The sequence below is a fragment of the Salvia splendens genome, chromosome 12, assembly GCF_004379255.2.
Source record: "Salvia splendens isolate huo1 chromosome 12, SspV2, whole genome shotgun sequence".
NCBI classification, from domain to species: Eukaryota; Viridiplantae; Streptophyta; class Magnoliopsida; order Lamiales; family Lamiaceae; genus Salvia; species Salvia splendens.
Window position 1 is genome coordinate 32,027,492 of NC_056043.1, and position 19,879 is coordinate 32,047,370.

General features: G+C 38.8%; 3 protein-coding genes across 4 annotated transcripts; all 3 read right to left on the reverse strand.

Annotated features, from left to right (window-relative positions):
- Window positions 1-40: 40 nt before the first annotated feature.
- On the reverse strand, window positions 41-2,481 carry LOC121759396 (zinc finger CCCH domain-containing protein 6-like). 2 transcript variants are annotated; one of them, XM_042154961.1, is made up of 4 exons: window positions 2,181-2,481; window positions 1,250-1,399; window positions 1,011-1,135; window positions 41-931 (listed from the first exon to the last, which is right to left on the reverse strand). In XM_042154961.1, the coding sequence occupies exons 1-4, from the start codon at window positions 2,238-2,240 to the stop codon at window positions 133-135; spliced, it is 1,134 nt and encodes a 377-aa protein (XP_042010895.1). In that variant the 5' UTR covers window positions 2,241-2,481; the 3' UTR covers window positions 41-132. The 2 variants fall into 2 exon arrangements, with proteins under 2 accessions (XP_042010895.1, XP_042010896.1); XM_042154962.1 differs by lacking the exon at window positions 1,250-1,399.
- Window positions 2,482-4,556: 2,075 nt separating this feature from the next.
- Window positions 4,557-7,910, reverse strand: LOC121757152 (root phototropism protein 3-like). The gene is made up of 4 exons (XM_042152656.1): window positions 7,420-7,910; window positions 7,267-7,336; window positions 5,776-7,089; window positions 4,557-5,411 (listed from the first exon to the last, which is right to left on the reverse strand). Exons 1-4 carry the CDS (start codon window positions 7,527-7,529, stop codon window positions 4,866-4,868), a joined length of 2,040 nt encoding a protein of 679 aa, XP_042008590.1. The 5' UTR covers window positions 7,530-7,910; the 3' UTR covers window positions 4,557-4,865.
- A 5,887-nt stretch (window positions 7,911-13,797) lies between these two features.
- On the reverse strand, window positions 13,798-17,105 carry LOC121757150 (serine/threonine-protein kinase PEPKR2-like). Its single transcript, XM_042152654.1, has 5 exons — window positions 16,969-17,105; window positions 16,754-16,854; window positions 15,601-16,669; window positions 15,144-15,440; window positions 13,798-14,225 (listed from the first exon to the last, which is right to left on the reverse strand). The coding sequence occupies exons 3-5, from the start codon at window positions 16,346-16,348 to the stop codon at window positions 13,885-13,887; spliced, it is 1,386 nt and encodes a 461-aa protein (XP_042008588.1). The 5' UTR covers window positions 16,349-16,669; window positions 16,754-16,854; window positions 16,969-17,105; the 3' UTR covers window positions 13,798-13,884.
- Window positions 17,106-19,879: the final 2,774 nt, after the last annotated feature.

Genomic DNA, 19,879 nt, shown 5'->3' on the forward strand with positions numbered 1-19,879 from the left:
ACGATTGTATATCACATAAACCATTAAAATGAAACAAGAGTAGTGATAACGGATCATGCTTACATAAGGTATGCAGCATAATATTTCTCATTAAATCTCATCGCGAAACAAAGGGGGAAAATGAGTTCCAATCTAGCTACCCAGTTTCACTCTTTTAGCACCAACAACCTCTGTAACACAACCCATCCTTTTCCGAGACGACAACACATTAACATCGTGCGAATAGGTACAATTATCCCCGTTCCTGCAACCCCTTGGTGTATTAAAAAACATGCATGGTTTTACTGTTCTTGATTTCAACACATCTCTAGATTTCGTAAATTCTTGCGCCCGTTTGGACATAATACCACAAGTTTGTGTCGGGATGCCACCTCCGTGCTGCTGGATGAGGCTCTTATAATAGCTCATGTCCTTCGCCACGCCATTACAGTGCGCTGAACTCACATCAGCCACAGGTGGGGTACAAGCTGTAGAGACGAAGCCAGATCTAAGATGCGGTGGAGCTGCTCTAGTCGTATCATAAGGTACATTGAGCTCGGGCACGGATGCTCCTCCATTTGTGGAAATAGTCGAGCCTGATGAATGTGGTGGCTTCATATTTGGAACGTGCTGCGTGCCAAAGCTGATGGCGAGCAATTGCTGAAGCGATTTCGGGTTGTTGAGGATCCTCACGAGCAATTCGCAATCAATTAGGTTCATTTGATCTTTGTGTGAACTGACTGCTGCCAATGCAGCTTGAGCAATATTGGGCTGCATTGAGTTTCCCTCTGCACGATAACGCTGTGGCTGTGGGATCATCGGGCCACTATCTGCTGCGTGGGAGACGGATGGTGCAAGTTCAACATCAGCCTCTTCAATAGGTGTCATACGAATCAAGGGAGTGCTGCGATCATCAACAATTGATCCGGGCGCATTCACTGGCAGACGAGGGCTGGACCAAGATAACAAACATGGTTACTTACTTAAACTTCAAATAGAAACAGAAAACACCATACATTCTAGCATCTTACTTGGGAGGAACGGCTGATGGCCGAGGATACGTTGCTTCGAGCACTCTCCTCTCGCGTTGATTCTGAAACTCGATCTCTGTGCTTTCTTCCCCAGAGACCACTTTCCACTCCCTATTCACTTCAAACTGCAACACCACAAGAGATGCAGTGATCAGATATTCATTCAAGCCCATGTATAGTTCAAGTTCATCTCTTATTCTTCTCATTCAACAAACACATGAAATTGTATACTGACTTACTCTAGGAGGGCATTTCCATTTGGTGAAAGATTTTTGATAAAACTTGAGAATTTTAGGCTTCATATATTCAAAGCCAGGTGGAAAACTCTCATTAGCCATATTGCACATTCCTACTTCTGAAGGTGGTTTTGCAGATGAAAACAGCCTCACCTATTAATATTCAGATTCAACTTATTAGCTAATGCTAAACAAGAATTTGAGAATTAAAAGTTGCAACCACTAATAAATGAAGTGAACAAGAATTATGGCAAAAAGATACAATTTTCACTGGAGAGCTATAACTATGTGATTACTCCATGAGATATGGTTTTAGTTTCCCAAATTGGATTGCAATAATTGTCAAGAATTCAATGATTTTCATCTCAGATTTGGCAGTATGGCGCCAAATTTTGTTCTTAGTTTTGGAAATCAACACAACGAAATCTCAATAAACTCTCTCTTTAATGTTTCTGTATGCATATCTCGTTCTATTTTACAACATCTTAATCAATTTCAAAAAGTACAAAACATCAAATTGTAATTTGCTGTCTTCTTCAATTGTAAAATCAAAATTAATCCGCCATCGATTACTGAAACACGGAATGCGAAGGAGATGAAGATCCTGATGAATCTTTACAAATCAAAATAATTTTCCATTGATTAAATCATTCGAGATTTCGAAAATCACATAATTATCCGCCAATTAAATCGTTCCAGATCGATGTTAATGTGTAAATAAAGTAATTTAAAATCAGTAATATTACGGTTTAACCGATTTCCAGATATCGACATCGATGAATATTCATAATTTTCAATCGACGAATTGAATTAAAAATAATACAAACAGATCGAATTCGTAGAAGTCACAGTTCTTCAGATCCAATCGCTTTTCGATCGATCAACAAAATTCACAACAATTTTTCGCAGAGATAAATTAGAGATCTTCGTTTACCTGACAAAGATTAACTTCTGAAGCCCAAGTAATCCTTTTAGATTTCTTCGATTCCCCCATATTCACAAAACAAATTGTTCGATTGTATTGAATTCACAAATAAACAGATTTATCTTATAAATTCAATCAGCTTTATAGCAATAAAATCGGCAGAATTCCGGTGAAGCAAAATATCTTCGGAGAAAAACGATGAAAAAGAAACCCTAGAATTTTCGCGGTCTTGGTAGAAATTGATGGGCGATTTCAATCAAGCGTTGTGATTTATATAGAGAAAAATTCCTTTTCTAATTCGGCGTCTGTTTCGGAGTAGGCAGTTGTTGAATTTGATGTATATCTCTGTATCTTTTCTAATTCAATTTATTTTTATAATCTACTCCACATAACTTCTTTATTAGGTTAAGTTTACCATAATTAAATATGTTTGATTTTTGAAAAAAATAAATAGAGATTTAGGGAATCTGAATCATTATTGAGTGATGCTAAATGGCCATAATGTGGCCGGCCATAAAGAGTTAATTTAGTCCATTTACATGTATAAACAAATTAGAATTAACGATATAAACTTATATGTGTGTGAATGGACTTGTGAGTTGATACTTATCTTTGAATTCCATTACGTAAAATACATTAATATCACGAATTACTGTATACGTTGAGCAACGATCAAGAAATGACAGTAGTAATAAGTTGAGCAAAAACTACGAAAGAGCAACACTAACATATTGAGCAACATATAATGAAGATGATATAAAAGTAAAATCAAGTAGTATTAAACCAAAAATTTGAAAAAAAAAATCAATTTTTTTTATTATTTAATTAATTTATGACTGGTCATAATATGACCGCACATCTTTATTCATCATTATTAGGTTCACAATGGGAGCGGTTGATTTTTTATTTTTTATTTTTCATCTAATTAAATGGAGTAGTTAGTTAACATATTTGAAGTGTGGTTTGTTGGAAAATATGATTTTTAAGAACAATATTTTTTAAAATATAATTGCAAATAAGTTATTTATTATGTTTTGTTAGGATTTCAAATTTAATCAATATAATTGCAAATAAATTATATATGTATTATGTTGTGTTAGGATTTCAAATTTACAATGATTAAGGAAGGTTTTATAATTAAATTATTAATTGAAAAATACCACTACTAATGATTATAGCTATAAATTCGCTTAAGTAAGTTATTATTAATAATGATAATCATCATAATAATAATAAATTAAAGTTATGCATTTAAAAAAATAATAGTGGAGTAGAAAATAATGTAAAATTATCTAATTAAATAGAATCATGTATAGTTAGTTTCCGTATTTACTTTCCATATCAAACAAACTTAGTTTTCTTGTAATGGGTTTATTTTAATAATGATTAATTAATTAGTATAATATCTGAAATTGTTTTGTGGTAATTGTTTATTGAAATTACTCGAGAATATGAGTGGGCTTAATATCTTAAATCTTAATATTGTGAAAACTGTTAAGGGTGTAATTAATTGATAACTAGCATTCACAATTCACACACATTTACTACTATTTGTTAACTTGCTTCTAATTAATATAAGTAAATTTATTGTCTGTATTTAATAATTAATTAATGCCAACTCAAGAGGCTGGATTAGTGTGATACATGTGCGTCGTATATATGTGGACGGTCCCACTCTAAATGAAGCATTTTTATTCCGACAGAGATTTTATATAGTGTTGTTTTATGAGTTATGTGGAGAGAATAAAATAAGAGTGAGAAAAAAATAGAGAAAGTGATGTTTTTATTTTTAGAAATGTTCCATTTAGAATTGAACAATTAAAAAAGAAAAATAATTCACTTAGAATAGACGGATGTGTAATAAATATATGTAACTGAGTAGGACTGGTAAATAAGTTGATGTGATTCAACTTATATACTAGTACTATATATTAAAGAAAAATCATGTAATAAAACTTTTGTCCCCCCTAAATTTCAAATAGATCGTTTTTATATAACAAAAATAAACGGATAGTTGTATTATATGATATATAAATTTTAATATTCCTAACTTTAATTTTCATATGAAATGATTGTGCTAGAAGGGATCCTCTCTAATTAATTAGTCAAGGCTTTGATCAGAATGAGAAATCCTTTCAGGAAAACAGAGAAAAATCCTAATTTAAATTGTATAACTACTTAATTTCCATTCCAATGCAAATCTAGTTGTGTGTCGATATTATAATTTATAGTACTACCTACTTATGAATCAGTATAACATTGAGAGATAAAGATATGCTTGATAAAAATCAGCCGAGATTCCATTTTATAACTTGCAAAACTTAAGTAGAAAGCATTCTCAGCAAACATAGATTGAATATAAAGATGAATAAATGCTAATCCGTAAAAAACAATTTGTGTGGAATTTCATGGACCAGGCACAAAAACACAACAAACAATTGGTGGATCCAAGAAACGAAACTCGTGAAGTTGACCACACAGTCAAGAAGGTCGTCACTGATGTCGGAAAGAAGAAGCTGCCGCACAATGAGATTGTTAGCAGCTCCAAAAACCAAATTTAACGAAATTTTTGGGCCTATAAGCCAACAGTGGGATCGGTCAACTCTCTCGACCCTAAGAGGATCATTCTATCAACAAAATTCAAAGGCAAAAAAAAAACACAAAATGCACATGCTTAATTGATAGATATATGGTTCATGAAATAGAATTCCTCCATCTCCTAGGAGCTGTCTTCCTTGGGACATCTGCGGCGGGCAGCATCTGCCCGCCGTCGTTATGTTCATGAGCCTTAGCAAGCTTACTGAGCTTCTTCCAGCCAGCCGTCCACGGGGACGCTTGCTTGGGCTTCGTCAGCTTGTCGAACTGCTTCTGCAGCGTCTCCATGTCGTTTTGGAGCTCCAAGTACTTCGCCTTGACGCTGTCGAGCTCGAACTTGAGAGTGTTGATGTCCTTCTTCGCCGCCGCCCAACCCTCCTGAAAAGACTGTGGGGTCCCCTCCAGCAGTGTTTTCCGGTTGGGTATAAGCGGCTGATAGTGGGACTCGCCGCCTCCCTCTTTGAGGCTGCTCCCGGCGATGGCGTTGCTGATCTTCACCTGCTCCGAGAAGAGCACCTGCACCACCACCCGCAGCGGGAGCCTCTCGTTCTGGGCCGCGTGCATGCACGCATCTATCGACAGTTTTTGGCAGTCCATCACGCGGCACAGCCTCTTCCGCTCGTGCTCCGTTAGAGTCGGATGTGCCTGCCACACATATACAGAGTCTTGTGTAAGATAGTCTTGCACATGAAACAATCTCAATATAATTTGTCAAACTGTCTTTCTTTTGCCAAATTATGATTTTTGCATACTATAAAACTTTCGCTTGTAAATCACTATATTTTGAACCGATTCCGATAGAAAGTAACACCACCAAATTGACGCTGACATATAGTCTGATAGTCGTATTAATTTTGACTATCTCAAATTTCCATGTCAGCGTCAATTTGGACTAAACTCGTCCTAGACACAAAATCAAAATCAATTAAAAGCGCGCTAATTTACAATAAAAGACCTTTTCCCGTGACACGCAAAATCAGAATTTAGCCAAAGTTCGATGATTCGATACCTTAAGATAAGAATCGATGGCCCGGTACAATCCATCGTCGCAACTCCTAGCCGATTCGGGCAGCGCCTCGGCCAAAACCTGAAACTTCGTCAGCGACAAGTTCCGATCCCTCGACACCTCCGTGAGGTATCCGTCTACGAGCCGCGCCACCCTTATCTTCGCATTCGGGTTCGCACCCCTCGCCGCCCCGTCGTACATTTTCGTGTCGGAAAACGACTGCCGCCCGGGGCTGCACCCCTCCGACTGCTCCTGCACTAGAAAATGCTCGAGAAGCCTCTGCACCAAATCCACATCATACATCGTGTCACTCTTGTTATAAGCCGGTATGAGAAGATCCGCTAGCGTTGCCTGCTCGAACTGCATCCCGACGCGCTTCTCGAGCTCCGTCACCAGCGCCGGCGCCACCTTCAGCATGTTCGCCATCCGCAGCAGCCGCAGAAGGAAGCTGCACGATACGCTGTCCTTCTGCGGCGGCACGATGCTGATCAGGCTCTCCACGATCATCCTCTGATCCTTCGCCTGGACCGCGGCCGGCACGCTATCATCTTTCGCGCCGGCCACGATCATGTGGAGGCCCCCTTTCCAGGAGCTGGAAAGGGGCCCTCCGCCGCCGCTGTCGCTGCTAAAAGTACTATTGCTCCCATCGTCAAGGGGGGAGTCACGAGCGAAGCCCGGGAGCCATTTCGTCGCGTAATGCACGATGGCCGCCCCGACCAGCTCGTGGCGCATCCCCTTGACTTTGATGGCGGTGACAACGCGGACGAAGTGGTCGATCCGCAGGATCGACACGTCCTCAAACCACCAGTCAGGGGGAACAGGACTCCCCCTGCTGGGGCTGGAGTCCTTTAATTCATTCCATTTGGGGCTCGACACGGAGGAGCGATGCTGCTTCCCCGTGTACTGCCACCGGATGCCCTTCGGATTGGCGCACGCCTTCCAAGCGATCGACTCGCTACACCTCCGGACAATCTGAAGATTCTCCGCCCACGGCGAGAGCTTCTCGGAATTCTTCAGCACCAGGATGGAGTCTCGCCAAGACGAGAGGACGACGTAGCTGAGGAAGGCTTCCGTTTTGAAGATCAGGTTGCCTTCCTCCAAATCCTCCGTCATCTCGAGATACTCGGCCGCGCATCTCAGCCCGGAGATGTTCGCAGCGTTTAGATCAACCGCGATCCCGTAACAGAATTTTGCAGCCAGTTCAAAAGCCTCCGGGCCGCCCGGGAGATCATCTAGGTTGATTCGGTTCGCCTCCGTTTCGCGGGGTGATTCGTATATCACTCTGTTCATTTTCCCGCTCCGCGAGAGGAGCGGATACTGCACACAGAGAAAGCAAGGAGGGGCTTAATTTAGTCGTTGTGCAGAAGCCCTTATCATCATAGTAAAACAGAGGAAATTCAAAATTTAGAATATATAGCTTCAATCAAAATAAATTTCTGCGTCTGCCCCATGCTAATAATTGTATATACAATTATGGTTAATTATGTTGGCTACCTTGTGTAAATGGAAGCTGATGTCTCCAATTTGGACCAATAGATCACTAGGGATATCTGTTGCGACGTACCTATTTCTCGAGAAATGAGAAATGAGAAACCATTATTGATCTTCTTTATAGAAAAAAAAGAAGCAAAGTCTAGTGATACGTACCAAGACTGGCCTCGTTGCTCGAACCCATCGGTTCGGACGCCGGGTTTTGCGGCGGAAGGGACTCCGTTGCCGTAGACATCCCGCCCGGACTCAGCCTCCGAATCCCACATCGTAGAGACAATGGAGCAGAGTAAAGCTAGAGAGAGAATAATGCAGAAAGAGAGACACAAACTAGAGATGAAGAAGTAGTGAGAGAGAGGAAGAGGAAGAATCTCACATGGTGAGATAACGAGGAATTATCACTAGTTGTCGGCTCACACTGATTTCAAGGCCTCTCCCACAGGCTGTGAAGGAATGGGCAGACTCACAATCTTGTTTGGTTGTAATATTCTAAAATGCCTTTTCCTTAACCATCAAACTCAGATGTTATTTCTCAATTTAGCAACTCTTTCTCTCTCTCTCTCTCTATATCTACATGACTTATCACTGGCCAAGATGATGTGCTGATGAACAGATGAAAGGATATTAACAAGATAAATACTGCTGGAAGATGTTTTTGATATCTATGGTTGTGGTTGGAGGATAGGACTGCCTATTGGAGTTGTCTTTTTCATCGGACCGCCGGTTCTGATTTTCAAACCATAACCGGTTCAACCAGAATTGACATATCGGTTCTACTGGTCCGGTTTCAATTTCAAATTATTTTGAGCAGTGAACTGATGGTTTAGATCCAAAGAAATTGACTGTTTTGGTTTAGACCATATCTAGAGCTAGCCATTTACGCTAAACTCAAACTTATTTTTGAGTATATGTCACACAAAAATAATTTTACTCTAACCATTAACACAAATTCAAATCTTACACCATTTTGGAGTATATGTCTTACAAATTTTTATCAATAGCACTGTATTTGGTGTTGTTCCATAAAAAAAATTCAAAAATGAATTTAGATTTGACGTATAGTTGGAGAAGTTTTCTACGGAATGCTAAGAGTATGTGGTATGATTGTGCACTATTGGTGCTGGTAAAGACGAAACAAGAATCTAGCACTAATCTCTAAAGTGTGGTATATATGTCTCAAATTATTGCAATCTAGGGAGTTAAAATTTATGGTTTAATAGAATTTCCTTTATCACCTTGGAAATAAGAGGTTCTTATGCTTTTAACATTGCATTTGTTGTAGGATATATATCCTCACTCTGTACCCAAATAATAATCTTATTTTTCAATTATGAAAATTATTCACCTAGAATATTACTTTAATACTTTCACACTACTAAGTTCCGTAGTTCTCAAATTGAGATTTTCATATATGCGCTGTTTCACATTGAAGGTATGACATAAAAATATCAATTTAAATAAATATCAATTTAAATAAGTAATCCATTCATTTGATCATATATTAGTTAGTTATGAGATGAAACTTTAGTGAGTATACTTTCTTTAGTCTTCCCTTAATACATACTCCCTCTGTCCCATTACATATGAAAAATATGCTTTTCGACAGAGAATTTTATGTACTGTTGTTTTGTGAGTAAATGAGGAGAGACTAAAATAATAGAGATGAAAAATTATAGATTATATTGTTTCTATTTTAAGATATGTTTCATTTTTAATGTGACAACCCAAAAAAGAAAACGTTTCATATTTAATGAGAAAGAGGGAATACACTTTATAATGAATGAGAATTTTAAAGGTCACATCATTACTCGAACCCGATATCTTCAGCATCGGATCCAAATTACACTACTACTAGACCAATTCACAATAAACAAAAAAAAATGTGCCAATCTTTTGTTACCCCAAGGTCACAAATCTTGCCACTCAATAATTAAAATCTTGATGAAATATACCAAAAATAGGTGGTCTATCTTAAGCTAAAAACTGATGACCTATATAGGTGAGAGGAGGCAATAATTTGGTAAATATAGACCGATTTGACTGCAGATTGTCTATGCTTTTATTCTGCAATCCGTGAAATTCTTCAATGAAATTGTCTTTCTAAGACCTAATAAATGAAGACCCTATTTTTATTTATCTTTTTTTTCAAATAAATTTGTCGCCTTCTATAACATTAAATTACGAAGGCTCTAGAGATAGAAGGAGACAATAGTAGGTCCTTGTAATTGGGATCCTAAGCATAATATCTTTAATGACTTTTGTTTTGTTTACTGACAAAAGTTACTACATACTCCCTCCGTACCAAGTTACTTGAGTCGTATTTTATTTTGGTTTGTCTCAAGTTATTTGAGTCATTTCTCTTTTTGGCTAAAAACATACTAATATCTAATCACACCTATTTTATTCTCTCTTCTACTTTATTTAACTCATTAAACACAACTTTCTTAAATTCCGTGCTGAAAAGAAACACTTCAAGTAACGTGAGACGGAGGGAGTAGTACTCAGTGTAAAGTTGCAATTTTTATTTGTGTTTTTCCTAACAAGAAAGCTAAGATGAATAGAGATATGGTGGGGAAATATTTTCCATTTTGCAAATATGAAAAAAATTGAAGTGTTTTTCCAGCTATTTAAAGGTTTCCTATCATACACATAGGTTCAGTTTAATGTTTTACTTTTACCCCAATGCCCAAAAATAGTTTATAGTAGTTAAATATGTGACATGCTATAATTGAAAAGTAATGGAAAATAATTCCTTTTTTTTGCTATTGGTTTTGCTCGAGCCAAGCTAACAAGCAATGGACATTATAGAGATAAGATGGGCCATGGCAAGCTGTATTAGGGCCACTCCTCAACCAAAACTTTATTCTACTTTTATAAACTCTGTCCATTGTGCAAATTTGCAAATTAATATTGTAAGATAAGATGTCATATGTTTACTAATGTAATATGAGATAAAACTTGATATGATGTGATTTTTGTTGATGTTTTTGTTACTTCCCTCGTCCCTGAAAGTTTGTCCCATTTACCTATTTCCGTCCGTCCCACAAAATTTATCTCATTTCACATTTTTACCATTTTTTTAGTGGATCTCGTATTTCACTAACTCATTTTTACTCACATTTTATTACTCCCTCCGTCCGTAAAATATTGTTCATGTTTGACTCGGCGCGAGTTCTAAGAAATGTGAAGAAAAGTGAGTGGAAAAGTTAGTGAAATGTAGGCCCTACATTTATATATTAATTTTATAATAGAATGCGAGTGTAATGAGTTAGTGGAAAGTGAGGTCCATTTACCAAAAATAGAAAAAAAAGCAAAGTGGACAACATTTCATGGACGGACAGAAATGGCAAAACTGGACAACATTTCACGAACAGAAGGAGTATAAAACTAATACTATATAAAAGTGAGACTCATGTTCCACTAACTTTTTCAACTCACTTTTCATTACATTTCTTAAAACCCGTGCCGAGTCAAAGTGGGACAATATTTAGGGGATGGAGGGAGTATAAGACATTTCTCCTCTACTAGCTACTTGAATCGTTTTGTATCAAATTTGAAAAAGATGTGTATATTTGAGTGAAATATTATCATTTGTTTTAAAAGGCTTAATTAGTAGCCGGGAAACATTACAAATGGTAGGAAGTTACTCGAGAGTGCAATTGAATTGAAGATGAGTAGTACTAAGTCAAGTATGATAAAAAAAGATTAACTTAGTTAGGTATTTTATATACCTATTGTTCATTAAACTAAGAAAGAATATGTTGCCAAATTAAAATTGTCAAGTACAATTGAGATACATTAAATAAGTTCCGAGAATGGATCCTAAATCATAACACAAGCCTATAAAATTGAGATCAAGGTGATGTGATTTTGTGTAAGACGAAAAAATAAGTCGAGTTGATTTCAATCAATGACTATTATATTTATTGATTGATGGTGATAAGATAAACTGAAATAGCGAAATAAAACTCCTGTCACATCGAAAACCATGTAATTTGATAGTAATGAGTCGAAGCCGTCAAAGGTCAATTTCAAATGAGAGTCTATTGTCGTTGAATATTCCACTAAATTTAATATAGTGACATATTACATGATATCATTCCACATCTAAGAGCATCCGCAACGCGGTGCCGTCGCCGTTCCTATGCCGTTCCGGAGGAACGGTTTCGCGGCGGCACGCGTTGCAGCGTGCGTTCCGTCGCCATTCCGTGCCGCCACCGTTCCCATGCCGTGCCGCGTTTCGTTCCTCCGGAACGCGGAACGAAACGTTCCGCCACGCGCCGAGGCGACGTGGCGGACTCCCATTCGACGCGTGAAGCCCACTCGCTGCCCCGCGAGTGGGCTTCGTCCCGATGACGCAATAATTCATTTTTTTTTAAAAAAATTCGAATTTAATAAAAAAAAAAAATTTTTTTTTTTTATTAACGGTAATGAGACCGTTAATTTTATAGCCGTTTTTTTTTTTAATTTATTTATTTACTCTATAAATACTCCTATTTCATACTCATTTCAATCACAAACACACATCTATTTCTCTCTATTTCCACCCCAATTTTCATCTCAAATCAACTCTATTTTCCTTCTCCCAAATTTAATCAAACTAATGGATCCTTATGAACAAATGCGTCAAATATTGGAACAATCACTTGAAGAAGATCGACGACGGGAGGCGGAAGAAGCCGCTCCGCCCCAACGTCGCTCCCGTACGTACATCCATCGTAACCGGGAGGAAGCCGCCGCAAGGTTAGTACGCGACTACTTCTGCGATAACCCGGTTTGGGGAGATACGTACTTCCGTCGCCGTTTCCGCATGGGGAAACCGTTATTTCTCCACATCGCGAATACTTTGGCAGCCCGGGAAGAGTTCTTCCAGGAAGGGTTCGACGCGGTCGGACGTCCCAGCCACACGACGCTGCAGAAATGTACTGCAGCAATCCGCCAGCTTGCGACTGGACAAACGGCCGACATGTTCGACGAATACCTCCACATCGGAGATAGCACTGGGCGAATGTGCTTGCTCAAATTCTGCAAAGGCATCCGGGCAGCCTTCACCGACGAATTTCTCCGGAGGCCAAGCACGGCCGATTGTCAGTTCCTTCTCGACCTTCACGAAACAGTGCACGGATTCCCAGGGATGCTCGGCAGCGTCGATTGCATGCACTGGCAATGGAAGAATTGCCCGGTGGCGTGGAAGGGGTCCTACACGAGCGGCCACAAAGGTACCCACCCAACCGTTATACTCGAGGCTGTTGCCGACTACCGCCTTTGGATCTGGCACGCGTACTTCGGGGTCCCCGGGTCGAACAACGACGTAAACGTGCTCAACCAGTCCGACCTCTTGACCGAAGTTTTGGATGGTAAAGCGCCGGCCATCAACTTCGTCGCCAACAATCGGCTTTATAAAATGGGGTACTATCTCGCCGATGGCATCTACCCGAAGTGGCCTACCTTCGTGAAGACGTGCAGTGGGTCTGCGAACCCAAAGCAGGCTCTTTTTGCGCAGAAGCAGGAGGCTGCTCGCAAGGATGTGGAGAGGGCGTTCGGGGTTCTCCAAGCGCGCTTCAACATCATCAAAGCCCCGGCTCGTACGTGGTTCATGGAGAACATGGTCGACATCATGTATACGTGCATAATCTTGCACAACATGATTGTCCAAGACGAAGGACCCGAGGCGGGAAATTGGTTCGACCCCGAATCCCCCGGAAGCTCAACCGCAAGTAGTCCGCCTCGAAGTGGAGCGCATCCGTCTATACAAGAACGGTTATCTATTCGTGCAAGGACACGCGACTCTAGCGCCCACACCCAACTCCAACATGATCTAATTGAGCACATTTGGGCAAACTTTGGCGGATGAAATTATTAAAATTGTGTACTTTTATTTTTTTATGATTTTAATTGTGTGCTTTTTATTTTTTTAAGTTTAAGTTGTAACTTTGTTTTAATGTTGTGTGTTTTTTAATAAAATGTGTTTGTTTTTTTAATTGAATTGAGTTGAAATTAAAAAAAATGAAATTGAATGAATAGTAATTTAAGGAACGGTTAAGGAACGGTTAAGGAACGAGGGTTGCAGGTTCCGTTCCTTAGTTAAGGAATGGAGTAAAAAAGTACAGTGGGGCCCTCAAATAGTGGTTTAAGGAACGGTTTAGGAACGGTATAGGAACAGCGTTGTGGATGGCCTAAGGACCCACATCATACTATGATTGGATCGATAATCGATTTTTAGGTTTTGTGTAAACCCAATTGATTACTTTTGATCACATAAATCAATAGTGCAAACCGCTCGCTCACATAAACTGAATTCGTATCTATCCAACCGAACAACACTTGTAAGACTCGCATAAACTGAATTCGTATCTATCCAACCGAACAACACTTGTAAGACTCACATAAACTGAATTCGTATCTATCCAACCGAACAACACTTGTAAGACTCGATCTTTATCTAATCCATCGAAACACCACGAAAACGTTGTTCTAGTTATTAAAAAAAAGAAAAATCAAAGCCTCCCCATCACATGGCTCGATTGATCCAAGAAATCATCAAAGGAAACACTGTTTATTTACATAAAAACATTAAATATCAGCAAATCCTATATATTAGTAACATGGTTATACCGTCAGAGTTCAGAATGCTGTACAGAGGTTGCTAGTTTTCAAGTTAGAGGAGCACTCCTGCCGGATCTCCCTCGAGGGGCTGCATATCCTGCTACGCTTCGCCTCTGATATCTCGACGCGTGAAATGGCCACAGCTAACATGTCAACCAAATCGCCACTCTCCCAGCCACCACCTACTTCACTCGAGCTAGAGTCGTCACTGAGATGGTTAGATGATGTCCGTTTTCTCTCCAACTCTTTAGCTCGAATACAAGTTAGTTTCCTTGAAGTCAGCCTCGCGTTGCTGTTACTTGGTCCGTCAGAATAAGTCTTTAGTATTGGTTCGGTGTAGAAAGAAATCCATGGATGTTCTGTGCAAGAAACGAAAGTTGATCCAAGCAGCAGAAAACAACATACTAAGATAAACACAAGAAATTCGATACGATGTCTAAGATCGAAGTCAAGCCAGGGATTTCACTTTATTTTTTGGATGCAACTTACAATGAGAGAACAACTATATATCGGCAATATAGCGAGCTCTAATCCTAGTAAAAACATGTATGGAAGCCCACAAAAAAATTGGCTCGTCGTAATCGTGGACTGATTCACTTCCTTTCGGTTGGTGGATCCAAACGACATTAGTGATGAATAAGAAGTTATTTGGAAGCTTATAAGCTCCCGGAAAAATAAGTTGTTCAGTTTTATTAGAAACAAACAATTTAAAGAAATAAGCCTAGTTTGGTTTCTTATGTCCAACGCGTACCATTTTCATTTCATTTCTCCTCACCTCCGTCCATCCCAAGGTAAGTGATGTGTATTCCTTATTGGGACGTCCTAAGCTAAACAACACATTTCCTCTTTTGGCAAATATTAACTCTAATACTCTCAAATTTATTATCTCTCCATTTAACTCGCTAAACACAACTTTCTTAATTTTCGTACCAAAATAAAATGCATCACTAGTATATTCACAATTTTCACTCTTCGCTTATAAGCTCATTTATCCATAGACTTAGACAACTTACAAGCTCTTGACATATTATGGAGAAAAAGAAAAGATGAAGCAATATATGCAAGATCGAAAGAAGCAACTGACTTTGTTTAAATAAGTGAAGGAGATTTTTTCAATACTCGGATATTTATATTCGCAAACTTACAGATTCAGTGATTCACACCAACAAAGACAGGCAAGTAATTTTTGGAATGGCCCCATCAGATATTTAGCATTCGTGTTTCCCATTGAGATGAAGCACAAGCAAAGGAAAGATAGGTTAGAAAGAGAAACTTACTTAAAACCTCGTTAGCTGTAAACCTTGTTGATGTACTTCTGGTCAACATTTTGGAGAGAAGATCACGAGCAGGTCGCGAAACAGACTCCCAACTACCACCAATAAAATCAAGTTTGTCTTTCTTAATTGCCTCAAACACTGTCTCCAAAGAATCTCCTTGAAATGGAAGAACACCGACTAAAAGTGCGTGAAGAAGTACACCAGCACTCCATATATCCACTTTCTCCGAGTAATCACCCACCAGAACTTCCGGAGCAACATAAGCAGGACTTCCAACAATGCCAGACAGTCTCTGACCTGCAACACATAGATGAAGAAAAACATACTAAGACGGGATCAAAGCAGTACTTAGGCAAACCAAATCAAGACTTGAAATGAGGTAAATTCACATTATCAACATAAAAAATGGAAAACTATAGCATTAGATACATTGCGGGATATGCCTATGTAGAATTACCGTCTAAGATCCTCACAGCTAATCCAAAGTCAGCAAGCTTCATTTGTCCAGAGGATGTCAGGAGAATATTCTCGGGCTTAATGTCCCGGTGAACCACACCCATCTCATGGCAGTACCGTACAGCCAGCATCAACTCCTTAATCACATTAGCAGCTTTTCTTTCAGAATGCATCCCTTCTCTAGACATTTCATCGAGCAAACGACCTCCAGAGCACAGTTCCATCACAAGATAAAACGACCCACTATCCTCATACACAGCCTTCAGCGTCACAACCCCTGGATGCCCAGAAAGGTGCTGCATAATCTCCACTTCGCGATGCACAACCTCCTCCCCCTTCCGCAAAGTCTTGCACGCAAACTCCTCCCCAGTCACCTTGCTCCGACACAACACCACCGATCCAAACTTCCCTTTCCCTATCGTCTTATCCAGCTCGTAATCCTGGGAAATCTTCTTCTTCCTACCCAACCTAGTCACTGCATCAATACAACCAATTTTCCGCTTAAGACCCCTGCCCGGCAACTCCAAGCTTGCAGCCCCGCAAGCCGGGGCAGTAGCAACCCCATTAATAACACTCCTACGCGAATCAATTTTTGACACCACCCCCTCCCTACATTTCTTTTTCCTCCTCGAATAGTCCCCAAGCGACAAATGTGACCACCGATACGCCAACTGCGTCGCCTCTTCAGAATCATCCCGTAGCCCTTCCGAGATCTCAGCTCCCTTCCTCTTCTTCCCCAAACACTCCATACAAGCCTATATTCCCAACCTGTCCCAAGTTATCATAGATAGCCTCTATTCAACCTCGTCCCTTCGAATTATCCTAAAACAGTACTAAAATTGTAAAATCATACGCTAGATTAGTCCCAAGAACATTCCTTTTCACCCACTTTCATCTAATAACATAACAATCCAACCAATAAGATCATAAAAGAATACTAAAATCACACGCTAGATCAGTCCCAAGAATATTCCTTTTCACCCACTTTCATCTAATAACATAACAATCCAACCAATATAAAGATTACAGTCACAAGCGATGTAACAACAGAAACAATTCTTGGTAAAATCCTGCAATTGAAGCCATTGTATTCATCAAAAACAGTTCCACAAACCTCAGGCATAAAGCAACATCACAGATTCGGACATTCATACCTTGAAATCTAGAGCAAATCTTGTATTTTTTCCTGCGGCCCATTTGCAGAGAAGGGACAAGATGTAATCTTTCTCTCTCTTCAAGGAAATTCTGGAAATATCTGGAGTGATCACACAAAAAATAGCGGTGAAAATCTTCAGAGGATAGAAGAGGATGACTAATTCGAATTAAAATAAAAGATTAATCGAATTTTGTAGTTGAATAGAATGGAAACCTCGTCGCCGGAAGGGAAAGGGGAAATCGGTGTGGTGGATTGAGAATTGGGAGACGGCTTCCCTAATCGACGATTGGATCTTCTACATCACTCGCTTAGTTTGGTGTACGCTATTCTTGTGTGAAGCATTTAGTTTGTTTTCCTATTACTTCGTATATATAAATAAAATAATAAAATAAACTTTACTTTTTTATATAGAAAAACTTTAAATGGTATGTCTATTTTCTATTATCCAAATAAAAAATTAAAACTTCGAGAGTGGTTGAGATTAATATAATTTGAACTATAGCATCAATTTATTTTGATCAACTTAAATAAATACATATATAAAGACTATTCATATGCTTCAATCACAAAAAAAAATGTTAAAAATTATTAATCATGATGTCAAGTGAAATACGTCGAATTTCAATTAATTATAATACTCTGGAGATCTGATCAAATGCAAACAGCAAATATTGTACTGTTGAAATTAAAAATAAATTGTAATTAGTTGTTATTGTTTTTTCTTTTATTAGATAGTGTTTAGCATTTTATTAGTTAGTGTTAGCTTTCTCCAAGCCTATATATCAGGCCTTTATTATATTTTGCAGTGTAACTTTGACCAAAAATATAGTCCATTAATGAATTTTTCGCCTTCCCTCCCGCTCGACAGTTTTCCCCAATTTTACAATTTCTTCATCCTCCATTGATGGAGGTTTCTTCCTCCAATTTCTTCTATATTTTCAACATGGCATCAGAGCGCAAATCCGTTGCGCGCCTCTAATTACCTCTACCTTTTTTTTCATCTTCTTAGAGTTAGGTTTTGTTCTCTTTTGAAGGGTTCAATTTTGAATACTCTGTTCCTGAAATTTTTTATAAATGTAGCTGTATTGTTCTTGAGTTTCTTCTCGCACTCCAGGTTTTTCAATTTTCTCTCTTCGGCTTTGAAATTTTTCGCCGATCTGAAATCTCAATTCTCATTCTTTGTTTTCTCTCTCGTTTTTTTTCCTTTGCTCATTGGATTTGTATAATCCAAGTTTGTATCCTTTGTTTCTGGATTTGTATGATCCAAGTTTGTATCATTTGTTCATTGGATTTGTATGATCTAAGTTTGTATCCTTTGTTCATTGGATTTGTATGATCCAAGTTTGTTTCTGTTTGAGATATGATTTCTCAAATTTGTTGTTGAATCTGAATATGTTTTCAGATATGTCTCTGTTTTCCGATTGTATCAGATGAATTTTTTTTGGTTTTGTTTGCCCCCTCGTCGTATACAGCTCATCTCAGGAGAGGTTTTAATTAGGCATCGCGACGACATTGCTTTTATGTAGCAGATATCAACCGATTGAACTTTCGTAGGCGGCAATGTCATCATTTCACGGTGTCGTTGCCGTCTTCGGTATCGAGTCACCGTTTGTCTCTGAGATTGAGATGTGAGGGTGGTAGGGTTGATGTGCTTGTAAGGAGTGATACTCAGAGCCTTGGCTCTGTTTGATGCCTCTCGATTGGTGTTTTGGAAGGAAATTTGTTTGTGATATGGTGTATCTGATTCAAGTAGTGTGGTTGAATAACTTGGATATGGCGAAAGGATATGATGTGGACTTCATTTTGGTGTTGCTTCATAATGTTTCCACATATACAAAGGCTTATCCTTCTCCTTGCATCTATGTTCATATTGAGAGTTGGTGTTGATCTGTAGAGCTTCTTTGTTAGCCTATGAGCAATGGTGGTTCCTGCCCTCGTCCTCTTTTTATTTGTTGTTGATGAGTAATGGATCGGAGGGGAGAAAGTTGTTGGTTAAAATGATATTATGCTTGGTTTGAGGCTGAGAGTTGTGGGGACTGCCGGCTGAAGCCAATTGTACGTGGACTTGTGAACTTCTAGGTGATATTGCCCCTGGAGATCCAAGTGTGGAACCTTTGAGTATACCATGTCTTTGAAAATTCTGTGCAGCAGGAAACTAGTTGCTTGAGCTAGATTGCAGTCTAATAGATGATTGGGGGATTAGAAGTTGTTGTATGGTTTGTGTGGTGATCTTGGATGTACTCGATGCTAGTGAATGTTTTGAGGCATCAAGGTTTTACCATAATTCCAACTACAATGAGATGGTTTTTCTGCATTTGGTGGAGTGGAGATTTTTATGTTGCATCTGTAGTTGTTGCAGCAACTCCAATTCCAGCAAAGTGATGGTTTGCAATTGATCAAGTTGTTGAACCTCTAGGTGAAGCCAATTGTACGTGGACTTGTGAACTTCTAGGTGATATTGCCCCTGGAGATCCAAGTGTGGAACCTTTGAGTATACCATGTCTTTGAAAATTCTGTGCAGCAGGAAACTAGTTGCTTGAGCTAGATTGCAGTCTAATAGATGATTGGGGGATTAGAAGTTGTTGTATGGTTTGTGTGGTGATCTTGGATGTACTCGATGCTAGTGAATGTTTTGAGGCATCAAGGTTTTACCATAATTCCAACTACAATGAGATGGTTTTTCTGCATTTGGTGGAGTGGAGATTTTTATGTTGCATCTGTAGTTGTTGCAGCAACTCCAATTCCAGCAAAGTGATGGTTTGCAATTGATCAAGTTGGATCTTTCCTTGACATGGAGTTAGAATAAATCTTAGTTGCTTGTAGTTCTCTTCTTAGTTTGATGCTTCTTTCCAAAATGATAGCATTTGTTTGTACTTCCATCTTGAGAGAGGGTGTTGAAATTAAAAATAATGTAATTAGTTGTTATTGTTTTTCTTTTATTAGATAGTATTTAGCATTTTATTAGTTAGTGTTATATTTCTCCAAGCCTATATATTAGGCCTTTATTGTATTTTGTAGTGTAACTTTAACCAAAAATGTAGTCCATTAATGAATTTTTCGCCTTCTCTCCCGCTCGACAGTTTTCCCCAATTTTAAAATTTCCTCATCCTCCATTGATGGAGGT